The sequence below is a fragment of the Ambystoma mexicanum genome, chromosome 14 (assembly GCF_040938575.1).
Source record: "Ambystoma mexicanum isolate Mex_15411 chromosome 14, UKY_AmexF1_1, whole genome shotgun sequence".
Classification (NCBI taxonomy): Eukaryota; Metazoa; Chordata; class Amphibia; order Caudata; family Ambystomatidae; genus Ambystoma; species Ambystoma mexicanum.
In genome coordinates, this window is record NC_090940.1 from 201894013 (window position 1) to 201914730 (window position 20718).

The 20718-nt window shown below is 45.6% G+C and overlaps 1 protein-coding gene across 1 annotated transcript in view; it reads left to right on the top strand.

Annotated features, from left to right (window-relative positions):
• Positions 1–20718, top strand: part of MNAT1 (MNAT1 component of CDK activating kinase) — a 1123271-nt gene that overhangs the window by 548877 nt on the left and 553676 nt on the right. The window contains exon 6 of the mRNA XM_069638923.1: positions 6793–6921. Within this exon, the coding sequence (XP_069495024.1) occupies positions 6793–6921 (129 nt within the window). The remainder of the gene's footprint in view (positions 1–6792; positions 6922–20718) is intronic.

Below are 20718 nucleotides of genomic sequence, written 5' to 3' on the forward strand. Positions count from 1 at the left end.
GAAGAAATGTTGCCAACTAGCACAAATAGACGTGTGGTTATCCATCAGCCACCACCCCCAGACCGACGGACAAACCGAGAGAACCAATCAGACTCTCGAGCAATATCTGCGGTGCATGTTACACCAATCCGAGTTGAATTGGAAGGACATCCTTTGGATTGCAGAATATGCATACAACAATTCAGTGCATTCTGGAACCGGACAGACTCCTTTTTATACCCTGTATGGTCACCATCCTCGGACCTCTGACCTAGATCCACCTCTGACCCTGGAGATGCCTGCAGTAAATCACCTACATTCCACAATAACCCAAGCCTTCAAAGAAGCTACAACCCACTTACAGCAAGCCAAGAAAAAGTATAAAGAAAACGCTGATCTGCACCGAAGTAAAACTCCTCCTTACCAAGTAGGAGATCAGGTATGGCTAGCAACTAAACATCTACCCCTCAAGGGTCAGCGAACTTTTAATCCCAGATTCATTGGGCCTTACCCCATCAAAGCTATTATCAACCCAGTGGCCTTTAAACTCGATTTACCATCCAACATGCGGATTCATCCCGTTTTTCATGCATCTCTTCTAAAACCAGTACAACCTGGAACCAGACTGTCTGAGCCCCCAGGCCCTGTCCAAATTGATGGAGAATTAGAATTCGAAGTGAAAGACATTTTAGATTCCAAGATAGTTAAGTCGAAACTCTTCTATCTTGTTGATTGGAAAGGATATGGACCTCAGGAAAGATCTTGGGAACCCAGTAACTATGTTCACGCACCACGATTAATTCAAAGATTCCATCGAAGATTCCCGCACAGACCAAAACCCCCGGAGGAAAAGACCTTGGGAGGGGCCTTGAGGGGGGTACTGTCATGATGCCTACCTCTAAGGAGCCAGGCCGGGCCCAGCAACCCCAGAGGCAGACATCATTTTCCCCAGGGAAGTCTCAGCGGGCCCAAGTCGGGGCCCTTTGGACTCAGTCCTGGCGCCTTAGACGCCAGGCTCATAGCGGACCCCAGTCCTGGCGCCTTAGGCGCCATGCTCATAGAAAAGGATATGTGTTTAAGTGCTTCGGTGCACACTTACCTGATGCAGACCTTGCTGCTTCATCCAGGCCCTCTTGAGGCCTGAATGGGACTACTTAACCTGTAGGACTACTTCACCACCCGGGTGTGGTCGGGGAAGGATACATACCTGATTGGTGGAAGGATACATACCAGGAACTTCTTCCAAGGCTATTTAAACCCCACCCGAACAGCCACACATGCTTCGCGTTGTTCTGCACCTAGCAGCTGGACGCTCACCGTGTCAGCTCCTGCATCCTGACTTCAGCCACGCCTGCCAGCACCCTGGAACACCTGCAAGGGGAGAAAGGAAGAGAATAGGAGAAGAAAAGCCCTTACCTGCTAAATCTGCATCCCGGAGTCATTTCTCCAACGGCCCTGAAAAGGAAGACATCATATTAAAGGCATTTCGTTTCGATCGCTGCAGCGCTGCATTTTACTCACCTTTGCAAGGCGCTTCCATCTTCAGCAGCGATCTTCCGGATTCAGCTACGCCCCGGCGCCTAGAGGAAAAAAGACAAGAGCAAAGGTGAGAGGGAGAAAAGGAATAAGGAAAGCTCAGTTTCCTTTTAAGTCTTACCTGTTGGATTATTCCCACTGCATTTCAGGTCCTGCCGCTTCCTGGCATCTCCGGACCCCGGCCCCTATGGGGAAAAAAGACAAAGACATTGAATGAGCGAATGCAAAGACATTACCTGAGCGCTCATTTAGAACTGTTTCGCTTCGGGTCGGCGCCATATCTCCGGCACTCCGAACCCCGGCCCCTAAGGGGAAAAAGACATAAGCATTAGCGCTTGCTGCAATTAGACAACGAACATTATTATAAAGCTTGAACTTTTGAACAGAACTTTTACAGCGCCTTACCTGAACAGTCAAGCTTACCTGAACTCCCATCAATCCTCAATCCAGTGAAGTAACTGGGTTTCAACGCGCCCCTGCATCAGAAGCAGGATGGAGAGCTCATCCTTCCAAACCCTAAGGTGAGGCTTAACGGGGAATCGTGGAGGAGGTATCGTGGAAGGTTGGAAGGGAGTGGGAGGCTTGAGCATTGTTCCACAGTTGGTAATACTCCCTTTTCACGCACAGGAGGGTATCCAACGAGCCAGGGAAGCCAGAATAGAGGGGCCCTTCCTGTCCATCTTCAGAGTTCTGCGCCTTCGACGCCGCGCCTCCGTGGGAACCAGGTGAGCGTTACACTTTCTTTCGAGAGTTTGTGTGTTCTTGAGTCAATTTGTGACACTAGAGTGAGAGGAGATTAACTATGCCAAGGTCATACCTTAAGCAAGAGTGTAGGACATATTAGCTGGCTGGTGTTTTTAAAGAAGGGAGCTAGGTTCTATGTTCCTGGAACTATGAAACCTACATAGCTATGCACTAGATCTCTGAGACACTTACACTAGGGAATTACTGAAAGGACTGGTCGCTCCTATTAGAGGCCATTGCCCTTTTGAGTAAAACCCATTGTGTATGTTAAGCAGTTATTTTGGGGAGTCGTGTACTAATAGAAGTACACTTGAGTGACCTAGTTGGAGCAACAAATTAGAAATTACTTAACACCTAGAATTGTTGATACATTGATTTAGCTCAGACAGGAATCCAGCCCTGTATATTCTGCACAAGGTTTTGTAAGACCCATTGGGACACCTTATACAGCTAACCCTTTTTGTTTTAGTTAATCCCCTAACCCCTATAGTAGTTCATCCATCTTAACCTCTTCTGTATAATGAAGGTATTGTTCTACACTGTTGTATCCTGTACCTCTGGGCCTTCATCAAACAGAGCATATCTTTTTGGATTATACCTCGTGGGAGCAGAACTTCAGTATTGTAGGCACAATTTATCACCACTGATTTTAGCATGACAACTGGAGGAAAGTGCTACAGAACTTAAGCAATGGAGGATTCCAAAGCAACCAGACTTTGAACATTTTTTCCACCCTTGCATAGTAGGTCTGTCTTTTTATAGAGTGAATGTCAAACTCTTTTTGGTTGAGTATGTTAAGGAATTTTTAAGGCTTTTGTATCTGGTCAAGTCAACTGCAAATACATGGTGGGGTGGCGGATGGGTTGCAACTACTTTAAGGATCAAATATATATTTGGTGAGGGCTGTGATCACAAAGGGAGGGACATTTGTTCAGTGCATGGTGTGAGAAACCGGAAGGTGTCTCACCCGGTAGTCCAAAGGGATCTGTCATTCAGGTGGCGAGGACACGGCCATCGCTTTTGGATCCAGTTCCTGGGAGTGGACAAGTCCGGGAGGATCACCTGGGTGAGGGGTCTTGTGGGAGTGGGACACTGAATGCGGTATCCCCTTCCCTGTAACATCTTTACCCCAGGATACTTACGAACTCAAACACCCCCCCTTTTCCCAACACAAACACTTTCTCACGGACAGCCCGCTATGAGAGAACACGGCCTAACACCCGAGCCGTATACCTGACGTGTCCCAATACAATGGTCAGGCAGGGTCAGGCAATTACTGACCATTACACACACCTGACTTCCATTACTTTCCCACACTGATAAAAGGCGGAGCACAAGAGCACACTCTGAGCAAGGCAAAGCACTCGAGGAAGCAGCAGTTCCAAGATGACAGTTTTAATATAAGGCAAAAGACAGTAAAGCAGAAGGTGATTGGAAGGAGGGAAGTTCCCTTGACCTTTTCGACAAGGAACGGTTACTTTCATGAGCCTTCGAGACTAGAAAACGTAAGACCACGAAACAAGGCTGAAGAATCTGCCATTGTGTGTGTGAGGTACCCGGGGCTCTCCCGCGTCGATGGTCAAAGCAGGGAGAATCGCTTACTGCCATGGTACTGTCCTTGGCTCCTAAAACAAAGCAGCGCTGGTGAAGTCCGTACAGCTGGTGAGTTGGGGAGAATGATACCAGACCGGTCTGTGTTGAAGCCAAGGTTGCAAGAAGCAACTATGTATAGTGAACGCTGAAGCAAAGAGTGTATGAAGCGTATGTGATAATCAACGTGAGTAAAATTGAACAACAGATGAGTGATTGAACTTTGAAGCCAAGATACGATACCTTGGGCAAAGTGGTCCGACACCGCATGCATGCTCATTCAAAAGTCTCTGTAAGGTATTCAACTGAAAGGTGGCAAAAGCGAAAGTGTGACAAAGAACTATGAATCAAAGTGTTCCTGTAACGGGTCAAGCTAAATCCTGTGCACAATCGAAGGTTTTCGATGTTAATAGTGTAAAGAAAGTTGATGACAAAGTAGATGAAGTTGGTCCGAGCCTGGCGAAGGGAGACTAATTGAACATTGTGTTAAAAGGAGCTGAGAACGGCTGAGGGGGACCCGAGGTGAATAGTGAATCACCTGAGAAATTGAGTACTTGTGAAAACCTACCTGCCTACCAAAATAATGTATTGTTTGACGCATCAGGCCCTCTGAAAGAAGAGACTTTGAAAGGCAAAGAGACTTGGGCACAGAAGGCGCTGATTCCAATGAGTGAACTGTATCCTCGTGTTACAGAAGCCAGAGTCTGTGCTAAGCTCGCGTGTACTGCCTCGTCTCCCGTGCTGCAAACGTCAGGAATGGAGGCCAACGGCCTGAACATCCTGACATATCATTTTGTGAACCCTTCTTTCTTTTTCGTAATACTGTTTCTGTCATGACCACTGTGAGGGGTCACAAGTTGTGCCACAAGCAGGCTCCCACCAGAACCCTGAGGGCCTTAAAACCACTGCAAAAGGGCTCCTGGAGCCGGTCCTGGCACCTTTGGCACAAGGATCATATGTAGGAAGGAAGGGCTGTTCAAACTAGGTCCCATTTATGTACATAGGCTTTTAAATCCAACATGGAAGCACCCACACAGTCTAGTTCTAAGAACCAAGCCATGCGGTCTAGTGTTTTGGGTGTGCCAGGCCTGAAACTACTTTCCCTGGTACTACTTTACCTGGGCTATATAAACCACACCCTGACTGCAGAACACGTTTCGTGTTATTCTGCAAGCAGCAGCGTGACGCTCACCGTGTCCAGCTCCTGGTCTTCAGCATCTTCCTGTAATCCTGCAAGAACAAGAGCAAGATTATTCTGTCTTACCTGAGAAAACACCATCCAGCACTCAGCATCTCAACTGGGCTGCAATCTGTGGAAACCGAGAGAAGAAGAAACATCACTCACCTGTGAGTACTAGCTTAAGGACTTCCGGCGAACCGCTACCACAGCTGCTGTTCGAACATTGCGACCTGCAATAACGAGAAAGGGAAAAACAATATTAGTACGCGCGCTTCCAAAACATCGAATTCCAGTCTTACCTGAATTCCATCGCGCTACACCACACTTCCATCCGGAGCACCACAGCAACATCTGCAGGGGAAAAGGAACATATTCAGGTTCGCTTTCAATATTAAAAAAACGCACCGCGCTGTACTTACCTTAACGGATTCTCAGGGCCTGTTTTTCATTGCGCTCTCATCCACTCGCAGCACCACAGTGGCCTGTGAGGAGGAGAAGAAGAAAACACAGGTTAGCTTTAAGACAATAAAGGTGTAGCGCTTCGCACTTTCTCTTACCTAGAAATGTGCCTCTCCATCCGGCACGCCAGCATCAAGACCTTCGCACTTGAAAATAAGGAAATAAAGACATTAATGAATTCCCACCATAAACAGAACAAAGACTTACAATTAACAAACCTACCTGCCTACCAGCAGATTCAGCGTCACAGCAGGCCTGGGCCCAAGGAAGGCATACTGCACCAGTGAAGCAACTCGGGCAGCTCGCCAACAAACGTCAAGAGCCCCTGCACAAGAAACGCAGGACGGATAGCTCACCCTACAAATAACTAAGATTCATTATTCAGCACTGGGTAACTACGCATCCAGGGTTCCATTTCTCAGAGACTTCCAGACGCTCCCGGGGATATCAGGTGCGTGTAACAGTTTTCCACACAATTTGTATTTAGAGGTATGGATTGGCAATTGGTTTATTAGTATAGGCCCTTTTATTTTGACAAGACACCACTAGGACTGCGTTATTATTATTTTATGGTCATAGCTTGCTCCCATCTGTAGATTTAGGATTATATAGGCATTTTTAAAACCCTTTTTGAAGTTCAATTAACGCCCTTGAACTGTGGTCAATTGTGTCTGTCTTGTTGTTGATACCATGCCTTCCTTACAATGGCTAGAATAATTTTCCAAGGCCGCCTCTGGTGAAAGCTAATGGAAATGATTTCAATGTGGTCGGAGTTGCTTACGGAGCATGCGTGTGTGTCTATGATACCGATATAATTTAAACTTTTGTGATTCTGCTGTTACTTCTATCACCAACGTGGTCTTAATTTAAAAAAAGAAGGAATTTATTTTTGTACTTGTTAGAACAAAATGCCCCTCTTTGCCTGGAATGTCAGAGTTGTCCATGCAGTGGAGTCCACAGTGGAATTTCGAAGTGTTCCATATTGGAAGAGAAAGTGGGATGGGATTGAAATGGCTAAATCCTCTGTTGCTCAAATAGATTTTTATGAAATGCAGTACAGGAAGATATCTTGTTTCAGGAGAGCGACTTATGTTCTGTAATAGATGGTGCATAATGTTTAAGGTATATTCACTGCATATTTAACTCAGTGTTTGTAGGCCATATGTTTTAATCTTTAAGAGCCTTTCTTTTCACAGTCAAATTGGTGATAGATCTCCACATAATGCCAAGAGAATTGTACCTTGCGTTCACCACAATTAAATCAGCTGACCTAGTACCATTGTTTCCCTTTTCTCTTTTTGTAGGAGAGTTCCCATCTGCCTGCTGCACTTCTGTTAGCTCAGCACAAGGACAGGTCCACACTGTTAGATATAAAAATGGAAAGGCCCCCCAGGCAAATTAAACCGGTTACCTTTTCCACCGGCATCAAAATGGTAAGTCTTCGTTCCTTTTTGTTCATTTTAAAACTGTCTTGGTAGTGCTACAGTTTTATCTTTGTTGATTTGGTTATTAAGTTGTATATGTAGAGAATGAATGAGATGGCTTTTGTGAGATGTTATACTTTCAGTGCAGTGTCGTTCTGGTTCTGAAACTAGAGTCTTTAGTGAATTCAGTTCCCGGTCATGAAATTGATAGTCCTGTAATCATCATCATCTTTCTATGGAATGGCCACAGCTGACCCTCTGCAGGTTAAGCTCCCCCTTTTTATGCTACTAATTGTTGGCACCCTCTATGGATGAGACCTTTGCATATATTTGCATATCTAACCATTATGTCGTTCACCTCTAAGTTCTATTTGTAATCTTAGTTTTGATAGTATAATCACCTGCACACCACGACCTGGGCTCAGAAGCTGTATTGTGGAACAATTTTTTTGGTATGCTATTTTCCATTTGTACAGCTCTTGGTAAGTAGTTTCATCATCTATTTTACATTAATAGAATTTATGCTCAGAGCCTTTCCTTGTAAAGAAACTTACACTCTTTATTGTTTATAGTTGTATACAAGCTAAAGTTAATGTAGCATGATAAATACTTTGATGTGGGTCATTTTGATCCTGAGTAAAAAAGGGATAGAGGTGGGCACCACTGAGTCTCTAAATGTTCAAAAACACTTTTTAGAACTATTTCAATTTTTAAAGGTGGAGCTACCGGACCATTAATGATCCCTTGACCCCAGGATCCAAAAAATACATACTGTAACATGACTAAAAGCTGGGTGGGCTCACCCAGCTAAATCTGGTGCTCTCACAGTGCTCCCAACAAGCCTATTGTTTCAATGAAAATTCTTTCAGGTTCATAAATTCCATTGATCTTGCAACCATTCTCTATAGTCAAAAAACAGATGCTTCTTGTGGTTTCTTAGGTTCAAAAGTAAATTCTTTTATTCGTCATGGGTCTTATAATCTGAAGTCATTTTGATCCTGAACCCTTTTCTGGTGCACTTGGCGTTATGCTAGTCTGTTGGAGTGCTGGCTAAGTTTAAAGTGGGATAGACATTTTGTAGCAGGTTGGCGAAGTGTGTATTGTGCGCTACATCTGTGTTTGAGTAATCTAAATAGAGGTAACTTAGTTTTATTGTTGTGCTATATTGAGTGGCCTCTGCTGTACACTCGCAGACTGGTAGTTGGAAGCAAAACAATTAGCTTTGACATATTGTGTCCGTGATGCCAGCTCCTGGTGATGTCACTTTGTACCTATGGAAATTGCAGTTACCCTGCAGAAGGGAGCTTGGCCACACTGAGCCCTCCAAGACAGTCTAATAAGGAGGGTGTTGACTCCCCCAAGGCATTGTTATTTTTTTCATTATATTTTTTATTTCGTTTTTTCAAGGGAATCATCAACAGTACAAAGATTACGCCTGTATCAACATCTAACAGAACGTTTGTGCAAATCTGCCATAGGTGAAAAAAATATCAATGCTAAACCCACTTTGTAACTTGATTGATCATATGTACAGAAATGAAAAGCAAAACATATTACTTTAACCCTTTTTCAATGCTAGCGATGTTCCTTTGCATCTTTTAAACAATGCAAGCAATCGCTTCTAGCGCCCACCCCTCGCCCCATAGTAGTGTACTGTAAGGAAGGCATGGTATCAATAGTAGGCACAAACATAATAGATACAACTTTCGAAAACCTTTATTTTAATGTTTTGGTTTTGGTTGGGTTGGTAGAATTTCTAACTGGCCCTAACTCTAGGATGGGAGTAGTGCGACCATTAAACAAAATACAAGTCAGTCTAATCAAAATAAAAAGGCCTGTACTAAAATTAAAAAAAAAATCTTGCCTTTCTCAATTAACAAATGTGTTAAGGGAATACAAAAGGAAAAGAAATGTCAGAATGGCTTAAGTACCAACTCCTTTCCCCACGTTCAATAGCACAAGATCTCGAGAGTTTCTTTAGAAAGACAGGTGGGTGGTGGCACAGATCTATCACTCTGGCTTTCACATTCACCTTTTTATTTCATCACATTTCACCACAGATTTCGCTCTGCTGGGCTCAAGCCTTTCTTTCTCTATGTGGGGGATTCCCTTCCCCACGTTTGTCTTTATATCTTTGAACTGTCGAAAGACCTTCACACTGCAAGGCTTTTAAATAGACCTCTGCATGACCACTTAGACTTCTGCTTACACAGTTCAACAATCAACAATGTTTCTCATCTCGCCAATGCTTCTTGGTACTTGGAGTTTCTTATTCTCTTTACTTTCACATATAAATTAATATGATTTGCCCTCTTCAGAGTTCACATACTTTGCTTTTCACTCATTCAACTTTTGCTTGGGATCGCAAATACTTTATTGCTTTCAATTTCCGCTTAATACAGTTTAACTCAGAACATTTCAGAGACTTTCGAATGTGTGATTCCGCCTCACAGGACTACTGTTACTTTGTATACTATCTTCATCATTCAGCAATTGTCCTTTCCGTCTACGCATTTTATCGGCACACGCGCAACCTTCAACTCTCTTCAATAGTTACTTTTGCTTTTAACACAAACCAGGCTTTTGTTGCCTCTGATAATTCACTGGTTGTGTTAATTGGCTAATCTCTTCAGCGTCTTTCATGTAGCAGTCAAGGGCCTTACCTTCGCCTCCTCTTCTCCTCCCCAACTCTGCCATTCACCCAGGAAAGGAGGGTAGCGGGCTGCTATGAAGCATCTTGAAAGTTCCTCCTTTACGCTCACACAGGTGCCAGCCTCGGAACGCTTACGGCCTCCCAAAAAAAGTGTGGAATTCTTTCCTGGCTCTCTCTTTCTTCGCTGCCGCCAATCAGCCCCTTGGCCTTCCAACTTCCACAGCCTGGTTTGCATCAGCCCCGAAAGAGCTGCTCCTTCTCGTACCCAACCTCCCTCAGAGTGTGCCTGTACGCACCACCTTTAATCCTGACAGGGAGTGTTAATAAGTGGCAGGTGTGTGTAGTTAGGATAACATGCCTTACTCTGCCTGGTCTCATTAAAGGGACAGAGCCCCATTGCAAGTCAGTAGAGGTAATCCTCCTGGCCTCATTCATCATCTTCCTAGGCTCAGTAGTGTTTTAAATGTGAAGTGAGGAGGAATTATGGGAGCTGTAGTTTCCCATAAAATAAGCAGGGATAGGGGTTAGATGGGTTGTGGGAAAGGGGGGATATCATGACTCGCCATTAGGTGTTTCTACCCCACTCCCAGAGGGCCCCCTACCTGGGTGATCCTCCCTAGCTTGTCCACACCCAGGATCAGTATCCAAAAGCATTGGCCTTTCCCTGGCCACTTGAGTATGGGATCCCTGGGGACTAGGTTGTGAAACACTCTCTGGTTTTTCACAGTACCAATAAACAATCTAAATTCCAGCAGCATTTAGAATGGACAAGGCATTTGACTAGATTGCAAAGGTAAGAAATTGTCTGATCGGTCTATATGAGAGCAAGTTGGGGACGTAGCATAGTTTATTTACAACAGCCAGTGGAGAGAGACCTAGGGAAAGTAGATTTATACTTACTCAAGAAGAAGCTCCACTCCATCCCAACTCTGCTTTGACCTTCGTTCAATAGTTTGGTGAATTGTTCCATATAATACAGTTCCCATCCCTGCACACCCATTACGATGTAGTAGGGATTTTAGGTTCTTTCCATGTTATAGCCAGACACACTCTTGCTGCTAGTAATAAGTGGATGGCCATGTGGGTTAACACTTCCTCTTCCTCTCCTGAATCTGAAACTCCGAACAGAATGAGTAGTGGATTAAGGGGTCTGTCGATGCAATCAATGTCCACAATCCACAAAATGACTTCTGTCCAATTTTACCACTTGTCTACAGGCCCACCACATGTGCTACTAACTAGTCTGAACATTCTCTGCATTGCCTCCAAGACATATTGCTATATCTTAGCCAGTCTACTTGGGGGAAACTGCCAACAGTGGCGCCGTTTAATGCAATGTAGTTAATGAGGGATGACCTAAACGACTAGCCAAATGTACTCCTCCATTGGGGAGCACAAATCATTATCCCACCTTCCTCTCAAAATCTGTACTCCTGAGTTTTTTCTCTTCAATTATGAGGGCATATATCTTTACCAAGAGTGGCCTGCTAATCTTGGTCTTCCATTTGTCCTGCGACAGGACTCCCTTCAATTGAATGTTTGGAAAAACCTAAGCAGTGCCTATAAGCAGACCCGTTTCTAAGTTTCTAAAGAGGAAACATTCCTGGTCCCTCTCAATCTCTCAGCACCCTTCACCTCATCTGTCTCAACCCATCACCTCATTCCCGCAATCACCTCCTTCCCCGGTGGCTTCACCCTTCCTGAAACCCCTCTCCCTCGTTTTCTCATCAACTGCAACTGAAACTCCTAACAGCACACACCCCACCTTCAAATCCCCCGAATCAAACCGAATCAGCGTAACACACCCAGCCACCCAACCCAGCCCGAATTTCTCTGCTCGCCCACTATTCCCATCGAGCATCACCCACCCTACCCCCTCGCTCCCCCACTCTCTCCACCACCTCCCCCTCCCACTCCAGCACCGAGATCAACCTCGCCTGCCCATGTGAACTGCATCCTATTTAATGCCCGATCCATAGCGAAAAACAGACACTGCATCTTTGACCTCCTCGCCTCTGTCAAACCAGACCTTGTTTTCATCACTGAAACTTGGTTCTCTGACGACTACGCCCCAATCGCTAATGAAGCCTTTCCCCCTAACTACTCCCTCATCCAACTGAACCGTCCCTCCAGAGGAGGGGGAATAGCATTCGTCTTCAAGTCTCTCTTCCACGCCTCAATCATCGACAACCAACCTTCCATTCCCGCCTGCAAATCTCTCCTCGTTAAACTATACATCTCCCCATCGCTCTCACACAGCCTCCTAATAATCTACAGGCCTCCTGGCTACGATGGACAATACGCAAACAACCTCTGCGACACTATTGCCACCCTTCAACTAAACCATCCCAACCTCACCCTTCTTGGAGACTTCAACATATGGCTCGACATCCAGATGAACCCTATGACACACTCTCTGGTAGACGGTTTAGACGCAATTAACCTCCAACCCCGCATAAATGGCCCGAGTCACTATAAAGAACACACTCTTGATGCCATCTTTACCTCCAACACTCTGATTCATTTAAAACCACCCACCCCTATCATCTGGTCTGATCACTTTCTTCTCTCGTTCACCTTTCGCTCACCCGACCCCCTTCCCGTACTCGAATCTGAACCGCTGAATCTAGGCAAATGCTGGAAAAAACTAATAATCACCCCTGACCTAGCCGAGGCACTCTTCCAGTCTCCACCACCTGCCAACCCTCATCAAACAACTAACCCCTGACGCCTTTGTCTCATGGCTCAGCGCATATCTGATGCGGCTCGCACCCCTGTGCCAACAATCAGCCCGCCGTGGCCTCTTTCCCAAATGGTTCACTCCTGAGTTGAAGATCACTAAACAACTATATAAACACCTAGAACGCAAATGGCAGGAAGACAAAACCCAGGAGAACAGGGCCACCTTGGCCCGCCACCTCTATCAGTACAAGGCCGAAATCCGTAAAGCAAAAAAAGCCCACTACAACTCACGAATCCTAAACAGCAAAAACCCAAGCAAAGAACTCCACAAAATCATCTCCGAATTCACCAATCCGGTCTGCACCAGGACCGTCCCAACCCCCTCACAATCACTGTGCAACTCACTCTCCCTCCACTTTTACACCACGGCTCTCGAAAGAACAAAAACCCTAACCACCAAACTGGCTCTCTTACATCCACCAGGCAATTCTCCGCCCATACCGGCCAGCCCACCAGCTGCGTCCTCTACGCAACCAACTTTCGAATCCTTTAGCCCAATATCACCAGAGCAATTTCTCAAACTTCTATCTGCCCGCAAACCATCTGGATCGCCGCTCGACACTTGCCCAGCCACAACCCTCAAAGAAATCTTCGCATCCACCTGCGCAGGAGATCATGTAAGATCCATCATAAATGCTTCCCTTTCCTCTGGTATCTTTCCCGACGCATTCAAAACGGTTCACGTCAAAGCTCTAATTAAAAAACCCTTGCTCGACCCTCTCGAGCCCAAAAACTATTGCCCCATCTCAAACACCATGTTTCTTGCCAAACTCATTGACCGAACCGCCTACTCCAAACTAAATGCCTTTGTCGAAGCCAACAATCTCCTAGACCCCGCCCAATCAGGTTTCAGAGCCTGTCACGGAATTGAAACCACCCTAACCTCAATCTGGGATGACCTTAAAATGACGGCAGACTCCGCGGGATGCGCCGCGCTAATCCTTCTCGACCTATCTGCCGCCTTTGACACGATCAATCACTCGATCCTCCTAGACTGTCTCCACTCCCTAGGAATCCGTGGAACCGCTCTTAAATGGATTGCTTCATTCCTCAAAGAGAGGTACCAAATAACGATACTCTCCACCTATACCTCCCAAGCCCGACCAGTCGACAGAGGAGTCCCACAAGGAGCATGCCTATCTGCCCTCCTATTCAATCTCTACCTGACCGCCCTCCCACAGATAACTCGTTCACACAACATCCTGTGCTACAACTACGCCGACGACACTCGGCTAATTCTAAAACTCCTGAACTCAAAACTCAATCTCCGACCTGACCTGACCTGGCCTCCTGCCTCCTTGACATAGAACTCTGGATGACCCAAAGCCACCTCCTGTTAAACCCCTCCAAAACGGAAATCATGGTATGTGGCAACTCTGAACTTCTTCCGCACCCACTACCATGGCCATCCGCCATGGGCAACTCACCGACCGCCTCCAAATCAGTGAAAAATCTTGGGTGCACCCTTGACTCTGACCTAACTCTCTCGCCAAGTCAACAACGTCTCAAAGTCCTGCCACTACCACCTTAAAACCCTTGGACGCATCTTTCCATATCTCTCCTTTCCCAACAGACTTGCACCGTCCAATCAATCGTTATATCAAGACTGGACTACGCAAACCCGCTATACCTCAGAATCCACGCGTACCAACTGAATAAACTCCAAAGGACACAAAACACGGCAGCCAAATTGCTACTTGCGCTTGGCCCAAGAGACCACGTCTTCCCAGCTCTTAAGACGCTGAACTGGCTTCCAGTAGCCCGAAGGGTGACTTTCAAAACCTTATGCATCACCCATCGAGCACTGCATAAAACCGGACCTGAATATCTACAAGACAAACTAAAACCCTATCACCCCTCACACACCCTAAGATCGAGTTCTGCCGGCCTCCTAGTCATACCGAAGACAAACTCAGTCAGGCTAGGCGGAGCATCATTCTCAGCCTTGGCCCCCACGCTATGGAATTCACTCCCACCCCACATACGCTTAACTGAGGATTTAACGTCTTTCTGCAAACTGTTGAAAACCTGGCTCTTTCCATAAAACCAACCCGCACCATACTATCCCAAAACAGACTTACAACAACTCAATTACATCAATCCATCATACTACTGATGCGAGAAATTGACAGCTAATAACTCCTACTTTAAACTAGAAGGACAAACCGAATTAAACGAATAAAGTAGATCAAAGCAGTATAAGGGTTAATGAGAGTAAATCATACGGAAACAGTAAAGAATGTTAGACTGCTGAAATGGACAGATTGAATGAGGCGTAAATGATGAGAATGGCATGATGATATAGCTAGAATTGATGAAGCGGGTAGAACAGATGAATGCGCTGAGTCAGAGAATGCATGAGTGTAAGAACAGACAGCTATATAGCAAATGCGTGTGGAAATCAAAATAAAAAGTAAACCGGAGGAGTGTATGGTGCGGAGGGGTGTATGGTGCGCGTGGTGCATGGAGAGGATGAGTGCACAGAGCTGATGAAGGTATAGAACAGACGAGTGTGTGAAATTGAATATACAAAATAGGATACTGGAGCGGATGAGTGCGCGCAGGGCGGGGGGTGTGTGTGCACGCAGGGGGTGTGTGTGTAATGCGGATGAGTGCGTAAATTTCAGAGAAGCGAGTTGAATGCAAGAATGCGCAAACCGGATGAATGTACAGAACGGATGAGCGAAAACAGGTTGAGTGTGTATAACAGATGAGAATGTGGAGCGGATGAGTAACTAGAGCCAACGAGTCTGGATAGCTGATGAATATGGAAGTACGGAGAGTGTGTTTATCGCCTGAGCGAACGATTGTACAGACCTGGCGAATACATGAAGTGAATGAGTGTAGGGAGGGGACGGGTGTAGGGAGGGGACGGGTGTATAGAGAGTGGATCAGTGTATAGAATGGATGAGTGTATGCAGCAGATGAGTGTATGGAGCGGACGAATGTTTGGAACGGACGGTGGAATGGAACGCATGGATGTATGGGAGCGGATGAGTGTATGGGAGCGGATGAGTGTATGGAGCCAGCAGATCGGTGTATGGAGAGGTTAGATGTATGCAGTCACCAGATCGGTGTATGGAGAGGTTAGGTGTATGAAACCAAAGGGAGTATGGAGCGGTTAGGCGTATGGAACGGATGAATATATGAAGTGGATGTATATTCAGAGTAAATGAAGGTATAAGACAGGTGAGTGTAGAGATGAATATATAGAACAAGATACTACTGCTGGATGCATGAAAATCATGAGTGATTAAAACGGATGAGTGCGTGGAGGGGGTGAGTGCGTAGAGGGGGTGAGTGCGTAAAACAGGTAAACGCATAGCACGCGTGAGAGCATAAAGCGAACGAGTACCTGGAGCGAACGAGTGCCTGGAGCGATCGAGTGCCCAGAGTGAACTGATGCATCACGTAGAGCCGACGAGTACATAGAATGAACGAGCACGGACGCATCCAGTACTGATGAGTGCGTAGAATGGATGAGTACGTTGAGCTACTGAATGCGTACTGCCTGAGGCAGTCAAGAGGGCATGCGTGGTGCAGACAAGTGGACAGTCGTGTGGCGGACAAGAGCGCATGCGCGGAGCAGACTAGACCACGCAGGGCGGACCAGAGTGTATTGAACCAGACTGGAGTGCATAGAATGGATAGGTGTCCATGGTACGGACTGGAACGCATAAAATTGCGTGATGTATATAGTATGGTTTAGAATGCAAAGAATGTTTGAAAGAGCATATAACTCATATCACACCACTATGCTTACTCTCTCCTTTACATCACCACTCAACTAGAACACAGAGATACTATGACACCATTCGGTATATCTGTTCTCATACCAACATCCGCCGCTCACTCCACATCATTCTAAGTTGACACTGCTGGTCTCACACCCCCCCCAGCCAGGCGTTCTCCTCGGGCCTAACGCAGCCGCAGCCGTTCTGGATAAAACCTGCCTGAACGAACACATTCTCCTGACCTCTCAACCACCACACCTACCGCTAAGAAGCAGCTTCTACACGGATATCGCACAAGCTGCACACATACCCGGTGCACACATGCACCTTTGACTCTCTCTACTGATCTGAACTTAGGTTCCCAAGGGCGTTCAACCTACCAGCGCCTTCAGACCATACCAATGGTATATAAGGCGCTATATAAATGCAAAATAACATAACATAACATAAGGCACTTATGCTTATGAATCTGTGATCCCTCCGTAACTGCTGGTATGTTCCAAGCCCACTTCAAACAAATATTTAAATCTGGCTATTCCAGCAATATCTGATGCAAATGGAGGGCCCCAGATGGAATTCGGGGGAGAAGGACCAGGTAGAGAGGTCTAATGCTTCTACTCTGGTTCTCCAAACCTGCCATAGGGAGATCCGGTTTGGGTGATTTATCACTAATTGAGGTATAGCTGACTTCGGGGCCCATAACTATTTCCTGACTGTCACTGAGAATACAATCACATTCTCTATCTGGACCTATTGTTCAAAGGAGAGGCCCTAACATGTTATGGTAGGACCCTCAGGAAGGCAGCAATGTAGTAGGCCAGGAAGGGCAACTTCCCCCTTTCTCAGGAGGCTTGATCAGGGTATCATATCTAATCCTAGGTCTTCTCCCGGCCCAGAAGAACCTTGCAAGCATAGATTTAGCATCTGAGAAAAAACTGTCAGTAAAGTGTATTTGAAGATCTGAGAAGAGGAATGACAACATAAGTAATACATTTATTCTTTTAGCTGCCAATCGCCCGCTCCACGACAGACCTATCTTGTTCCAACGCAGAAAGTCCTCTCTTAAAAAGCCAGCAGTCGCACCGCTAGGTACTTCAGTGTATCACTAAACACCTTAAAGTATAGGTTTCCTGGCCCTGAACTCCACTCAGGTTTCCACCCAGGCAACAGGAGAATCGTGTACTTTGATCACAGGACTACCTCTAATTGCAACAGCTACTAGTTCCATACCACGGCATTGATTTTGACAATCCTCTCTCAAGAGATGAACAAAGCGGCATGGAGTGCCATGGGTAACATGTAAAGAATGCATGGGCTTCATACAGTGATCACACTGCTGAGCGCCTTTGATGGAGTGCAGACTGAATCTCAGGATTCTTGGAATAAATCCTTATATGGGGGGAGGTAACATTGCACGTGATGCATAGTTGCGCCACTAATTGTTATGCCTGGGGTAAGATGGCTAATTTTCTCAGTTGTGAGACGATATAGGAGTGCGTCTCTCTAGTCTGGAAGCTATTCTCTGTGCGCTCTCTCCCCAAATTGATTGCACTTCATACTCTGAATGGAGGTAGCCAAAGAAACTGAGGGTTAACCTTGAGATATCCCCGCTAGCCTCAGTGCACCCTAGAGTGGAGTGTGAATTGTTCCTCAGATGATTTGCCTTAAAAGAGAGCTTCATTGCTGGTTGGAAGGTTTGGTGTTCAGTAAGATGTATAATGTTAGTCTAGAGTGCACATGTGATGATATCAAGTTTGGTCATCTTTGGGTAGCAGAGACTGTTCTGTGAGCGATGTAGTCATTGGCGCCTTCTCTAAATGGGCATTAACTTTTCAGAAAAATATAAGATGGTGCTCATTACAATTACTGTTTTATTTTTTGCTGATTTCCCAATCAATAACTCTTTCCAACTATTGTATTTTCGACCATTCTCTAAGAATGTTTTATTTATGCTGCACTCCATTTGCTATCCGCCTTCAGCCCCTGAAAAGGGAAGTGACATCACTGGAGGAGGAAGGACCACTGTCACTAGATCCATTATAGCAGCAAATCTGGGAAGCAAAAGGTTGCATTTTTCTTTTACTTTCCACCAACACGTTTATATACTGGTTGGCCTGCACCCCCCCCCTTGCATTAGTTGTGATAGTAGTAGTAGTAGTAGTACTGCAAGTATTGGTGGTAGTGGTAGTACCAGTAATAAGAATACTAGTAATAAATCTAGTATTACCAGCAACTGCAGTACAATTACTACTACCAGTAACACTACCAGTAGAAGTAGTTCTAAGACCACTAGCAGCACATCAACTATCAATAGGTCGATTCCATCAGCTTTTTAACTTGCCTCATCACGTCCTTTCTCTTGCCCTATAATCTCTCAATCTTTGTCACTCTCTTTCTCTCCTGATTTCTGTGAGGGGTCAGAAATGAGAGCCGGGCACAAAGTATTCATATTCTCAAGTAAAGACATTAATTGAAACAAAAGTGGGTTGGGGAACTGCCTAACTGTCCCAATTCTAAGAGAAACTTCCCTACATAAAAATCAAAACTAAGGCTCAGTCTATGTCAGGAAGTCAGTAACTGAAAAGCCGTCCTTGTGTCCAAAACATCCTTGTCAATATTGTCAACCATCTGTATCTGCAAAATAATGCCAATAATATTACATGCATTCAACAATAGCTTGTAACTAACCTGATCTGATGTAATAGTGTGAGGTTAAAGAGAAGTTCCCCGGGAATCCTTGCACCCCACTCTACTTTAAGCATAAAGACCAGGGGTAGACAAAGGCGGCAGGGAAAACCTCTGAGGGGAAAAAAACCCTAGCATGCCAATCTCTGAGTTTGTCTGTCGTAGCTCCGATTCTTGGGCAGGCACATAATAGTTAACAGCTTTGTTGTCCTAGTCAGTTGTTCTTGAATTATGAAAGCACGGAGAAGCAGGAAATGCCAGGAAAAAATGGCGCCCGTTGTTGCCACACCTCTTGAAGGAGAGAGGAGAGGGACAGGTTCAAAAAGCTGCTATGCACTGAACTGTGTGGATCGGTAAGAGCGCAGGAGCACTACGTACCAGTGATGAAATCTCCTTACTGAAAGGCGTAGGCGGGTTGGCCATATAGTATAGACAGTGTAAGCCATAGTGGAAGAAAAGACAGAGTTTAGGACTAGAAACAAAGCACAGAAACTCAGAGATCCTAGAAAGAAGAGTAGTGACGCGCGGATGGCCAGACTGCATCTGCACAAATCCCCTGCCGGCATCAGTCATGGGAGGAAACGGGAAGGAGTCACGAAGATGACTGAAGACTAGACCGCTACTTGAAACACTGGACGACATCTTGGGAGGAGACAAAAAGATCAAGCAAATCCTTCTCCATCTATTCCAGATGGAGTGCTACCGAATCCGGTGGCGACAGTCCTATCCTGAACCTCACACAAAAACAAAACAACAAAGGGTGCAAGGAAATATCTTTTTCTTCATGTTGGCAAAAAGTGTTCAAAACCAAGAATATAATAATGACTCTAACAAAAATGTTCTCCAAGGTGAAGACCCTTGGATCCAGGGGGTGGTTCCCTTCCCCTGGTTTCTTGAATAGGATGGCAGTTCTTTAAATCACAAGCTTTGCAACAGTCTTTCTCTAAGATTTGTTCCTTCACTCTGCAGATTTCCTGGGGTACTCCCCTGCCAGGAATCTTAATTCAATCTCATCCACCTGGTAAACTCGCCTGCCAGGTTTTCTTTTTTAGTTTCTTTCAGATTCCCCGATATACTCTCTGGCAAGGAATCTTTACGTAAGTTCAGCTGCCTGGTGTACATGCCTGCCAGGATTTCTCGTAATTGATTCACAGTTCCTTGGTTATACAAAAATGGCCTATACCGTGAGGTACTTGGTGCATTTGCCTATGGTAGCACTTGCTCAAGCTCCCCCCCCCTCAATGGCATCTCATGCACCTGTATTGGATTGGGGTTTGTCTTGGTATTCTCTCTTGCCTGGATACAAACATTCTTCTTATTGGGTATTGCGATAATACTTTGTCTTGACTGCATTCAAATATTCTTCTTATGCTCTTTTCATCATTAACAATCTTAAATTTATCAAATGCCGTCTGGTGCGCTTGTTGGAACACCCTGGGGTCCTCGGCTGCTTTGGTTCTACTCACCAGCCTCTTCCTTCATCTCCAACTCTGCCTGTGCCTTTGTGGAACAGCTGCTTTGTTGGCTTTCCACCCTGGAGTCAGCAAATGTCTCTCCAGTGTTCTGTGCGGCTCCGCGGTCACACGCTGGCTTCCTCTCTCGTTCGGGGTGGATGAATGATGCTTCCACGAGACCCTGACACCCAGGATCTTCTGCGCAGCTCCTCACGTCTCGATAGGTTTTCCTACTCGTCTGCAGCGTACCTTCTTCTGTTCCGGTGACCTTGTGTCTTGAGTTTGTGAGCCTCCACCTGGAGTGTACCGTCCTCTCCTGCACTGCCCGACTTCGGAGTGCCGACACAATCTTTAAATGTCTTGCACAATGTAGGCTTCGAAAAACAACTATCCTGCTTCTTGTACTTTGGGCACTTGTTACTTCACATAATCTCTTTCATCCTCCTCCTCCTCGTCTCAGTACCTGATTGATTATGGGAGTTGGAGTCCATGAATGTCATTGTGCTTCTACTTCTCAAATAGTTTTTCTTTGGATGTT